The sequence below is a fragment of the Hemicordylus capensis genome, chromosome 3 (genome assembly GCF_027244095.1).
Source record: "Hemicordylus capensis ecotype Gifberg chromosome 3, rHemCap1.1.pri, whole genome shotgun sequence".
In the NCBI taxonomy this organism is placed as follows: domain Eukaryota; kingdom Metazoa; phylum Chordata; class Lepidosauria; order Squamata; family Cordylidae; genus Hemicordylus; species Hemicordylus capensis.
Genome location: NC_069659.1, coordinates 16,818,510 through 16,831,508, shown reverse-complemented (window position 1 = coordinate 16,831,508; position 12,999 = coordinate 16,818,510). Strand labels below are relative to the sequence as shown.

The 12,999-nt window shown below is 43.2% G+C and overlaps 1 protein-coding gene across 4 annotated transcripts in view; it reads left to right on the top strand.

Annotated features, from left to right (window-relative positions):
• The window catches only part of GRM5 (glutamate metabotropic receptor 5), a 354,535-nt gene extending 341,789 nt beyond the window's left edge, over positions 1-12,746 (top strand). For all 4 annotated transcript variants that reach the window (XM_053306232.1, XM_053306229.1, XM_053306230.1 and 1 more), the window contains one exon: positions 10-12,746. In XM_053306232.1, coding sequence (XP_053162207.1) covers positions 10-865 — 856 coding nt within the window. In that variant the 3' untranslated portion in view covers positions 866-12,746. The remainder of the gene's footprint in view (positions 1-9) is intronic.
• Positions 12,747-12,999: the final 253 nt, after the last annotated feature.

The following is a 12,999-nucleotide window of genomic DNA, read 5'->3' as shown; positions in this document are numbered from 1 at the left end:
ATATTGCAGCTCCAATGGGAAATCAGTCACGTGGGCCCCGAATGAGAAGAGCACGAGTAGGGGAGCCCACCTCTGGCAAAGGCTTTCCATTCACATCAACAAGAAAGAGAATCCCAACCAAACAGCAGTGATCAAGCCTTTTTCAAAAAGCACAGACAGCAGCCGACACAGCAGCGCCACGACCGCTACCACCACCACCGCCACGTTTCCAGAGTCCAGTGCCAAAACACTTTATGATGTCTCAGAAGCAGAAGAGCACTACCCAGCTCAGTACCGAGTCCAAACCCCCTCTCCCATCAGCACAGTGAGCCACAGAACTGCCTCACTGAGCCGGACGGAAGACGATGCCTCAACCTTTCAGACAGAGCAAGCCCAGAGAAGCAGTTCCTCCCAAGGTTCTCTGATGGAGCAGATCAGCAGCGTGGTGACCCGTTTCACAGCCAATATCAGTGAACTCAACTCCATGATGCTTTCCACTACCACACCAGGGACAATGGTGGCGACTCCTCTATGTTCTTCCTACCTAATCCCGAGAGAGATACAGCTGCCTACGACCATGACGACGTTTGCGGAGATCCAGCCACTTCCTGCGATTGAGGTCAACAGACCGTCCCAATCGGCCAGGAAACCTTCTTGTGGGAGTGTCAAAGAAGGCCCTTCTGCAGCAGAAGCACCAGCAGCAGCCAAGCCGGAACTGGAAGAACTGGTGGCTTTAACGCCTCCCTCTCCTTTCAGGGACTCTGTTGATTCTGGGAGCGCTTCTCCCAGTTCCCCGGCCTCCGAATCTGCCCTTTGTATCCCCTCCTCACCGAAATATGACTCGCTTATTATAAGAGATTATACTCAAAGTTCTTCTTCATTGTGAATGTAGTTCAAGTCCAACCTTGGATCTCGACAGCTTCAGGTCAATGGGAGGGGAGGCCCAGCTTCCAGGATCTCCGGTGTTTACAGACACAGTGAGAATAATGGGTCATCTTGAAAAAACGCGGAAGGGAGACTTGAAAATGACAGATGGAGTATGCTCTTTTAAATACACATACAGAAAATAAAACTTTAAGCAGATTCTTGTGGCCTTAAAAACATGGGCTTTTAAATGAAAAAAAAAAATTGCATCTATTTGGGAGGGCTTTTGAGGAGTCTTTTAAATCACTTACATACCAAGTGCTTTGCATTAGTATACAACAATGAACTGTTGATGCGTACAACAGGGAGAGAAAAGGGTGGCGATTGTAAACAGCGGTCCAGTGCTTGTTTACTTGGATTCCTTAACCTGGAAGTGAACCTTGATCTTTTATCAAGACATAGAAGACCAAACATTGAATGTACATTTTCTAACAGACTTGAGACCTGGGACCAAACTATCCAGCTCCTTTTCGTTTTGGTTTATGGTGTTTGTTTCTTTTTTTTTTTTTAATGAAGATCTCAACTAATAGTAACCTATTCTGTAACAACTAACCATTTTGGCAAAAGCGTATTATGTACACAGCGGTGCACCGCATGTTGACAAACGTAAGTTGATGCATTGCAGCGATTGACTGCAGTCACAGAGGGCTTAAAAAAAAGACTTCTCATCTGACAGATTTGTTTATGAGGGGAAAAAAATTCTCTTCAGATAAGTATCTAAATTTTTATTTGTCAACATTGGATTCATCTCCAGAGCTACACAATTCCAGGAGGATTTCCTGACTATTTCACCATGTTGCCAACCAATAATGGAGTAGCAAAAAAGAAATTAATAATATTTTCTGGAGTACTGTTTTGTAATTCCCTGATCAGGGCAAATGTTAAGGAAAATGTTCTCTTTCTAGCAGCGTTGTGGAGCCATAGCATAGCTGTGTTCCCAAGTGAAATTCAATTCACACATTTTTATGGACATTCTTACATTAACATTGCCAGCTCAAAATTTTTATCAGGCTGAAAGGTCTTTTACTCGTAAGGAAGCGATGGACTGTCTGACGTTTTTCTCTGAGAGCAGTCAAAGAATGAGGCGGGTTTCTCGAGGGAGGTATAGGCAGTTGTCAGGAAGCGAGAGATTCTTCCAAGCCCTTCCCACCTGTCTTTTGATGGAGAGACAGAGTACTAGACTACTGCCCATTCTCTTTCAAGCAGAGGGAACTGCAATACAAGAGGCTGTGTGTCCCTGTCTGCTGAGTGAATTCTTAATGCCGTGTAGTCCATGAGGCAACCATCACTTTTTCACAGGTTTTTCACTTTCCAAGCAGTGAGTCCCCCTCAGGAGTGTCCCTTCCATGAGGCAAGATGAGGTGGTTGGCTCAGGCAGCAGATTACTGGAGTACCAGTGAGGCAACAGGATGCTGTCTTGCCCCTCACTTTAACAGGAAGGGGGAAGTGTATGCACAAGGAGGCAGCATTTGACACCTTGCCTCAGGGGCACAGAGTGGTTGAGGTGCCACTGTTCTCCCTCCCCACTTTTTAAGGTGATAAAGCAGGCCCAGAATGTGGCTTTGCTCCCTCTCTTCCCTTTCAGTCTCCTTGAGTCTGGTCCATGCACAAGAAGATGCTTTTGGGCTTCTTTATGTCAAGGGGTGCTTCTCACGATCCAGGCATCACATGCAAGGTGCTTGAAACTGCCTCACTGCAAGGGCCGCTTCACACAACCAGCCATTTTGTGTGTGCCAATGTGCTACGTGCATTAAAGGAGTGAGGAACCCCACCATTTGGTTGGTGTCTAAGCCAGCTCCAGGCTTTTGTGGACATCTTGACAAAACACTTGAGTAGAACTACCTCCCAAACCCACCCGCAGGAAGACACCACTCTGCAGTCCATGTCTTCCTTATCTGGTGGAGGTTAGATTAGGGATTAGGAAAGTAGATTATGCTGCGTTTGGAGCAGGACTCTTCAGACTCTGTGGGCCCTGAGGAGACACCCAGCCTTGCCAAGTTCATGCTGCCATGCCTCAAGCTGTGACCAATCTTTCCTAATGGTCTTTTTTTAGTTAACATTGTTAGTTTGGGTGCTTTGCACTACAGAAGCAATTCATAAATGTTGGTTGACATCTAGACTAGACTAACGTTGCACTAATGCAGGGGTTCCCAACCTGTGGTACTCCAGATGTTGATGAACTACAACTCCCATCATCCCCAGCTACAGTTTATTATGACCGGGGATGATGGGAGTTGTTGTTCAGAAACTTCTGGAGTACCACAAGTTGGAAATCCCTGCACTGGTGCAATGAACAAAGATGCACCCATGCAAGAAGGCCACATGAGCAAATGCGGCAAGCTGTTCCAAATATCTTGCAGTCTGCTTGCGCAAGTGTTGCACATCTGTTGCACATGCACAACAGGGAAAGCAGATAGCCCTGCATCATTCCCTGTGACATATATTTTCTCTCTCACTAGAGGGAATATTTCCTCTAATTTAGCGCCTGTCATGACACACATGTGTATCATTGAAAAGCAAAAGAGTATGCGTCTTCAGAACAATTGTTTTACCAACATGTGAATATGTGCAAATTTAAGTGATAGATTAAGTGACTGGAACTGGTATAGTTCCTTTGAATATGATTTCTTTAATCCAGTGACAACCCTAATAAACAGCCTGCAATGGGATGGAGGCAAACTATGTGGTTGGAAGGCTCCCAGTTCGCACAGCAAGCTGATCACACACAAATGTTCATTATTGCTGCTGCAAAGAGTCTTGTTCACACATGCACATACATCACTTGCTTTCTTGTCCTTTGATTTATCAGTACTTGATGATGCACAGGTGAATGTGTGAATGGACATCACTGAAAAGCATTGGCTGACATCCAGATTAACGCAGCTCTCATGCGGCTAATGGTGCACTGGTGCTGGGAGGGGCAATTTTTGTTAGTCTCCCTTTCATTCTGAAGCCTCTATGCCTGCTGAAAATATTCCCTGAGGGTCACACAGCCCTCGAGGACATGAGATTTGACTACATGAAGAGATTTGAATGTTCTGCCTGAGACATTCATTCTGTGACTTGGTCCTCACATGCAGCAGAACGAAGATCTGGAATCCTGTGGTGGTCGAGAGGACTGTACCACTTTACGCTAGTGGCAAGGTGCCCTTTTCAGTGCTCCCTCACGTACAAAAAAATCTTCCTGCAAGTCAAAACAAAACAAAACACCTATAGAACAGAGAGAGGTTCTAGCTGAGACTGCTCCTTATTGTGCTAGTTTTATATTTGCAGGGACTTAAAAAAAAATAAGGGAGCATTAAATCTCTCTCTCTCTTTCATATATATATATATATATATATATATATATATATATATACACACACACACACACACACACACACATACATACATACATATACACACATACATACATATACACACACACATACATACATATACACACATATATACACACATACACATATATATCCTCCCTCCTTCTCCTCCACCTCTCCCTCTCTCCCTTCCCCCCTCTTACCCCCCCCCCCCACACACACAGAGAAAGACACATACACACCAGTGTGAATGGCACCTCGGGACCTAGAACATTAATCTCCAACAATGATCTCCTTCTGCTTCATGTGTAGGCCAAACCAAGACACGGAACTGGTCACTTGATGTCTCACTCATCAAGTGATAAATGAGCACATGACTGGGCTGCAATGAACATGAGCAGATATATTAAGACACCTTCCATGTGGTGACTGAATCATGAGAAGCGGTTCCCATGTATCATTGGGGAGGCTCAACACATTGACTTGCTTTGAGGAGTTTTGTGACCAATTTGGAGCACAGGAAGAGAATTCTGGGGACACAGTGGAATCAGGGGTGTAGCTAGGGGAGAGGGGGCATGTTTGCCCCTCTCTCTGGTGGCCCCTTGGAATGAAGGGGGTAATGGAGAAAATAGGGAGAAATGGAGCTGGGGGGGGGAGCTTGGGAGCCTGGGTTCTTTGAACCCATTCACTCAATTATAGCTACACCCCTGGTGGAATAAATGGAAGATATTCAGGACAAGGTTACATGCTCATAATTCACTTCCTCAAATCAAGGGCAGCTTCACACAAGTCCTGTCAAGTTCCAAAGCCAGGAAAATGTTGGTAGAATATTGGGAACTGTAAGCACCCACTTCCGGTGAGTGTGTTGTGTGAACCTACTGAAATCCAGTCCCTACGCTGTCTGACCAACATTTACTGAAGTTCTCCACCCAGCTTTGCATCTTGATGATTCCCAGTGGGCACAGGAAGTCAGCAGAATGTCAGGCAGACAGCACAGGAACCAGACCAGGTTCACACAACACGCCTGCTGGGAATGTGTATGCTTGTGTTTTCCAACACATTCTACCAACATTTCCCAGGCTTTGGGAGATGCCGGCAGTTGCGTGAAGCCACCCCAGAAAGAATGAGGGTGAGGAAAAGAAAATTGTCACAATCTGATGAGAGGAAATTTTGCTATTCTGTAACAAGCATCCTTTTTTTAGCGTTGTTTACTTTCCTGTGCATTGCAGCTGCGAACCATGCTTTTTTAAAAAAAAGTTTCAAAGCAATACAGAGGACATCCTAAAACAGAAAAGACTTAAAGAGATACAGAACAACAAAGTCTTTCTTTTGTTTCTTAGCAGCTCATCCAATGTTAGAAGGTAATTGACAGCCCCACCCCCCCCAGCACACACACACACCCCTCTATCTGAGTGGTGGTTCTATAACTTCCTGAACTTCCTGCTGTTATGTTACTTTAAATATCTTCATATACAGGGGAAATGACTGAATGTAGGAACAGAAATCAAATCATGTTGATAGGTAGAAGCATGAATCAAAGCTCTCCCTCTCATTGAAACTCTGCATGCGCATTGATTATTGCACCCCCTTCTTCAAAGCCGCTGCCCTCATGTGCCAAACTCTGGTTTAATTTTGTGTTGCAGTTCACAAGGGAGTCGACACAGCCTTATACAAAGATAGCCTTATAGAAGGAAGCCTTGCAAAAAGACTGCTCTGCATTTTTTAAAATTGTCTTATTACTTTGTAGCCATGGATACTGTGCAAATAGTAATTGTGGGCCCTCGTCCCGTGCCCCGCCCCCCTTCCGCGATCCTGAGCAAAGAGCTTTCTGAAGCAATGGTTCACCACCTCAGAACCATTCAAACGATGTTCTCTCCTGGGTTTTATATTGTGCAACTCAATTGAACTGTTAATGGAAAGTGCTGAAGGTGATTAACTAGCCATCTTCATCCGAACAACCGTTTCTTCCCGTGTTCTTTTTTTCAGCACAGGAAATATTGTGTGTAAAGAACTCAGTTCTTTAGTTCAGTCTGTGCCACATGTTAAGACCACATAGCATGGAACTTACTGCAATCTTGGTTACCTAGTTGTCCGTGGTCGTGTGAACCCACCCTATGGCAGGAAGTGCATGTTTCCTTGGGGCAGGAAACCTAGATGTGTAGCCAAGATTTGGTGTCGCTCCCCCTGTGGTGCACATTATGTCTGAGCCCATGCTCTTCATGAACCTCTGGCTGGTTCTAGGCAAGCCAGCCCCCTTTACAACTGGGACTTGGAAGCAACTGGTGTAGGAAAGGCTTTCCAGTTGAATGGCAGGGCCAGGCAGGCTGGGATAGCATCCAGGGGGCGCATCTCTGGCTCCACTTGGCTCCTTTCAACCAACTAAGATATGTGACCATTTGGAGCGCCGACTTCAAGTTCCCTCCATACCTCAGACTGGAGGAACCGGAGGGTCCCGCTTTGTGTGAGCCCATCCTAGGTAAACAAAGAAGTTCAGCCAATGACAGGGTTATGCAGCTGATGGGGCATAGAGATGCAGATTATGTTCCCAGTGGCTTGAGTTGAGTCCTCTGAGACAAAATTAATGGGTTGAAATCCGATATATACTGTAGTTGAAAACTACCAAATCCATCCTCACCCTCCCCAATCCAAGCACTGTTGTCATTATGCAAGTCTCTCCCCAACCCTTTTCAGATTTCTTACAGTGTTGCACATTTTATTAGGTGTAATAATAGTGTGTAGGGGGCAGGGGATATGTTGGCTTTGCAGAACACTTCACCCAATGCAACTGAAAGATGCCATGTGTGCTAAATTTCCCCTACGTGTGCCGAGGCTTAATTTTACTCTACTCTGAGTAGACCCACAATTGACAGCAATGATGATGATATGAGCATATGGTCTGAGAGGTTGGCTGTGCAATATTCCACTACATTAATGGGCAGTTCTTGAGTTTGGAAAGGTGAAAGTTATCTCCTGCAGACCATACAGAGTTGCTGCCAGCTTTCACCTACAGCAAAGTTTGAGGTTAATTCAGAGGTCCTGCTCAGGTGGAGCATCTGCAGAAATTTCAAGGAGAAATAAACATTTAGTTATAAGTTTATTTGGTCATTGACCAGCAAGATTAGCAAAATTTCTCACCAGGTTTGCATGTCTCTAGAAACCATCCGATCTTGATTTTGGACTAAGGAGATTGGAGGGACAAGTGTTGTGATTGACAGAACATGATTTGATTATGCTGCTAGAGCTTTGTGGACAAGTAGCACTTATTTATAAGAATAACTTTACAAACTTTACTTACTTCTAGTATGCAAATTCAAACTGCCATAGGAATGTTTTGTGATTCCCAGAGGGGAGAGGTGATTGTTCCTTGTTTGCAAAAATGCAGGAAGTCTTTGAACATCCGTTGCAGTTTTAAGATTTTCCAGAGGAAAAACTCTGGAAACTTTCAGCAGAAGAATAAATATGGTTGACCAAAATCATGAGCACTAATGTGCCTAGTAAGAGACAATGTAGATGGTGGATTCAGATCCTAGCTAAAACCATGACTCAATGGGAGAGCACAAACATTGCATGTAGAGCAGGAGTAGGCAACCCTGGCTCTCCAGCTGTTGTTGAACTCCAACTCCCATCATCCCCTGCCACAATAAATTGTGGCTACATGCAAAGCTAGACGGTCCCAGGTTCAATACCTCAGACACTGGGGAGTCACTGCCAGTTATATTGTACTAGGCTATGTATTAAACCCATGTAGGTTTGTTGTGTAGATAAGCTCGGAGAGACAATAGAGATGGAAAGTAGGTTTCACATATGAATGGATAAGGGGAGGAAATTGTGTTTTGTTGTGGGCTGGTGAAAGTCCACTGATCAAAGCCATTCATACCAGATCATCATGGTTTGCTTTGATGAGAGATGTGTTCCAGTAGGTGGTGGGTTACTGGTGCCATAAGTGGCACTGACAGCATCCCTGGATTAGAGCATGAGGATCTTCAGACTGGATGATAAGACAGAGTCAGGCCTGTATTTCTGCTTGCCTCCACTGTATTGTGCTACTTTCTTCTCCATAGCTCAGTAGACCAGCAGCAAAATCACCCAAGGCATGGGGAGCTGTAACATATTACAATAGTACACAGCAATCTGACACTTCCTTTTACTTGGGCCGTCATTGTCCTCCTAGCCAGCAGGGGGAGCAGCAACATCTGACTTGGGCAATACAGAACTGCATCAACATCCACTGGTCACATGTCAAGACACCAGGTGGAATCAGAGCAGCTGTCCTGCAAACACCAATCCAGCTAAGGTTAGCGTCTACACATCAGTCCTACTATAATCAATGGGGCTTCGGTTTGTAACAGCCAGTTCATCACATTTATATCAGTGGAGCTTAAACATGACTCATTTTGGCTGGGTAGGAGGCCATGTCCATAGGATATGCAATAATAATAATAATAATAATAATAATAATAACCCAGGGCATTGATACAAGGCTTTTGTGGTCTCACAAATAATCAGGGCGCCATGAAAACAAAATGAATTTGGCTGTCAGCAATAAACGTAAACATCACCATAAGTCTTGTGGACCAAAAGTGCATTGTGGCACAAGTTGCCTTCCTTGGCAAGATGCACAAGGAAGATATGGCAGTGAAGATTTTAGATGACATGAGTCTAAGGCAGAGTGGGCAGTGGGAATAGAGACTGTCTGGCAAAGTGTTACGACAAAGGAGAATATCCTGAAAGTGGAGAGACCAAACATAAGTAGGTTTCAAACTGTGTTAACAAAAGAACAGCCCTGCCGGATGAGGCTCAAGGCCCATCTAGTCCAGCATCCTGTTTCACACAGTGGCCCACCAGATGTCGCTGGAAGCCTACAGGCAGGAGTTGAGAGTATGCCCTCTCTCCTGCTGTTACTCCCCTGCAACTGGTATTCAGTCTAGTGTTGTGGGGAAACCTAGGTTTCCTGAAAAGTTTATCAAGGAGCCAGTTCAGATGAACATCAGCTGCAACATGCCATCAGGGTGAGGTCTCGCTAAGAGGGTTTAACCCCTATTTAAACAACAGGTTACTGTTGCCCCAATATGAGGAAAACATATGAGGAAGATGCTGCCATTTTCATGCTGGGACAGTCTATTGTGAGTATATATTGGTAGTTCATAAAAAGTTGAATGCTGAGAACTTTCTTGGTTCCTTTACTCCCGTATCTTAATAAAGAATCACAGATTTGACACAGTATCCTCGATTGTAATTGAGACTGGGATTAGGTTAGGTCACTGCCAAAAGTAATTATCTCACATATTGTGATGTGCAGATAGGAACACAGCAAGCTGCCTTATATTGAGTTGGACCATTGGTCCACCTAACTCAGTATTGTCTATAGCGATTGGGGCTCTCCAAGGTTTCACTTAAGAGTCTCTCCCAGCCCTACCTGGAGATGCCAAGGATTGAACCCGGGACCTTCTGCGTGCAGAGCAGGTGCTCATCATCATCTTGCATACATGGAGAGTGCATCCAAGAACATTCCCAACATTCCCAAAGCTGCCACAGTTTGAGCTGTATCTGAGTAATTGAATCTGCTTTTGAATTCCCACATTTCACATGTCAATGTATAACTATCAAATAATCATTTTTAAAAAATTAATTGAGGTTAGAATGTGCTTGAGAAGTAGAAGCCAGCAGCAAAGTCTGTGTCTCGGGGTTGCTGTACACATTTTATTTATTTATTTATTTATTTGTTAAATTTGTATGCCACCTTTCATTAAAACAATCCCAAGGCGGTTCACACAGAAAAGTTAAAACAAGACTATAAAAATTACACCATTAAAATATTAAGGTAAAAAATAAAAACAGAGCTCAAACTAAAAAGATTTTAAAATGCATGCATAAAATAACCATACATGAACAGTATGAATTTGCAAGCAATGATTAATAGTTGACAATGTGAACTTACTCCCCTGCAAAGCATTGTGTTGGTAGTAGCATGAAAGTATTACCTGTGGTGTTTGATGTGTGCTAGCACATTCACACATGCAAGTACCACTTGCTGCTCCAGTTATGGAGTGATGATCATGCATGTGTGAACCAAGCCTCAGACTGTGTTGTGCCCTAGTCAAAGTCTCCATGAATGCTCTAATGCAAACATGGAGCTCCAACACGATCTTTTTTTTTTTGCATTCATTGGACGATCCCCTCAAGTGAAGTGAATGGGAAAATTCCACTGGTATGAACCAAAAGTTCCCTTCCTCTGACAGAAGAAGCATCCTCCAGAGGAAGGGATCCTTCCTTCAGAGGAAGCTTCCTTCTGTTGGAAAAAGATTCATTTTTTCATAGGATGAGAAATTTTGGATGCAACCCCATGTATCTAAGGAGTGGGGGGGGGATACCCCTGTAAAGAAAGACAGTGGCTGGCATTCTGACTAAATTACTCGACAGAAGTCCTATTGGAATTAAATAGTCCTTTAAAGCAACTCCTGAGCAGCACTACTGCATAACTTAGTCTAGTTTTCAGCCTTATTTCTTCTTACCTGAAAATTTCTTGTGTGATTTGGAGTCCTTACTCTGACAATAAATCACTAGATTGGGGTATTTGTGTGGATGTTAAGTGTTAGTAAAGTTCAGAATTCATGAAGAAAAATGAACTTCTAATGTCAACATTTGGGTGTTTTTGAATGTGGAATGTTTGGAATGTGGATAATTTTTCAGACTTCTGAATGCAAATGCAAGAAACGTATTGATGTTCAAATTCATTCATGTGGGAAGCAAACATGCCACATCACTGAAATTTGCTACCCACAACCTTATAGATATGAAGATGCAAAATTTGATATGAACTTCAGATTCAAAAGTTGCTAAGAAACAAGTGTTTCCAAGGTGGATGTTTGAATTTTGCATAGAGAATATTGGAATGGGGATGCTTTTTCTTTTCTTCAAAGCCATGAATTAGAAATGTGTTGAGTTACAAGTGTTCAGTCAAACTTTCATTTGGCCATAGTTTGAAAGGTGCTGGACATATGCCAGACCATTTCAAACAGAAACGCTACCCCCAATGTCAACTTGTGTCAACATCAATCCAAAAAAAGATGGGCTCGTAAATTGGGCCTTACATTTTTATGTTTTTGCTCGCTTGGACAAAGATAGTTGACCTTTTAGTAGCATTTGTCCAAGGGTACTAGAGACAGTGGAGCAGGAAAAAGGGAAAGGAAATCAAGCATCCACACATTTGCTCCCCCAATCTAATATTTCCCCCCAGGTTTACTGTCATCCTGAAGTCTAAGAAGGAAATGTAGCAAATTGCAGAATGTGCCAAAGGACATGGGAGTGTGATCTCCATAAATAAGGGCTCGTTCAGATAGGAATTCATCTTGAAATAGAGCATGTCCACAAGGGCAGCCATTTTGTTTTTCTTTGAAATAGTGGATGTGAATGACAGCTCTCTGCTGGCTTGTGTGATGATGTTACTGGCATAAGACTGACACAGGCTGATGAGTCCATTCAGATTGCTTCTGGTGGTCTCCACTGGGGTATATGAGGGAAAGATGTACCTGGCTTCCCCTGGCATGTTTCTTGCATACTTGGTTGTGAGCTACAACACCCAGCTGAGAGTATAGGGAACTTGTCTCCAGACAAGCGCTAAGAGGCACCTCTTGGTTCTACTGCATTCTCCTAACTTACAACCCAGGAATTTCCATTTCCTCCTCCACAGGAGAAATGTCCATGGAGAAACCTCATAGGGGACTGCTGAAGGCTTCAATTGAATAGTGCAACTTTGCTTTTATGCTACCGCTTTTTCTTGCACCCAAGCTATCAAGATCTCTTCTATTTTATACTGTGAAATAACACCACCACCGTATCGCTATATGTTGTTCAAAAGTTACAGATCAGTGAAGGGAACTCAAAATATTCTCATCTCAGTAAGGAATCAGTGTGCATGATTGATTGAGTCTGTCTTGTCTGAGCAAGGATAGCGCAACGATATCAGAGACAGTGCCGCCTGCTAAATGCCAACTCGCTCTGATCTGCCAAATGTGAACAAATATATTACGTATATTACGTGTACTAATAGGATTCAATGGCAGCTGCTGGTGATATTTGTATAATTAGAAATCTATATAGGATATAGATGTTTTAGAGAGACGGTGCCAATTCTAAACAATATTGTGTGGGCTACAAGTGCTTGTAATTATTTTTTAATTTGCTAATAACCTATTATGACAACTTGGTTTTGGAACATTCTGTGAGTATATGGGGTTCTTTTTTTTTTAACGTTGTTGCCGCTTTAAAAACTATTAAAACAATAGAGAATGTAAAGTTATTCTTCTGATGTGAACTGAGACTGATTTTTCATTAAACAAAATCTTAACCTTTTTATCAGCTCTGTTTTTTGCTTTCTTACTTGTACAAAAAATGTAATTTATTTTAGCATTTTAAGAAAAAATACATTTGCTTGTTTCTTGGTTGCCTACATCATGTTATAGTTGGTGTTTATGTAGAGTCAGGTACTTTTTGAACAGTATTAAAAAAAACCACCTGTGATATGAATCTAGCTTTGATTGTTCTTTGGAATGAAGTTTTCTCTGTTTCCCACACATCCTTTCTCTCAGATTCCATTACTGGGGGAAAACATATGCACCTATCTCTCTGGCGGGTTTCTCTACATCAGGGTTAGGCAAGCCTGCCTCTCGAGCTGTTACAATTCCCACCATCCCCAGCCCCAACAAATGGTGACTGGAGATCATGGGAGTTGTAGTTCAACAAGAGCTAGAGAGCCAAGCTTGCCATTTTATAGCTGCTT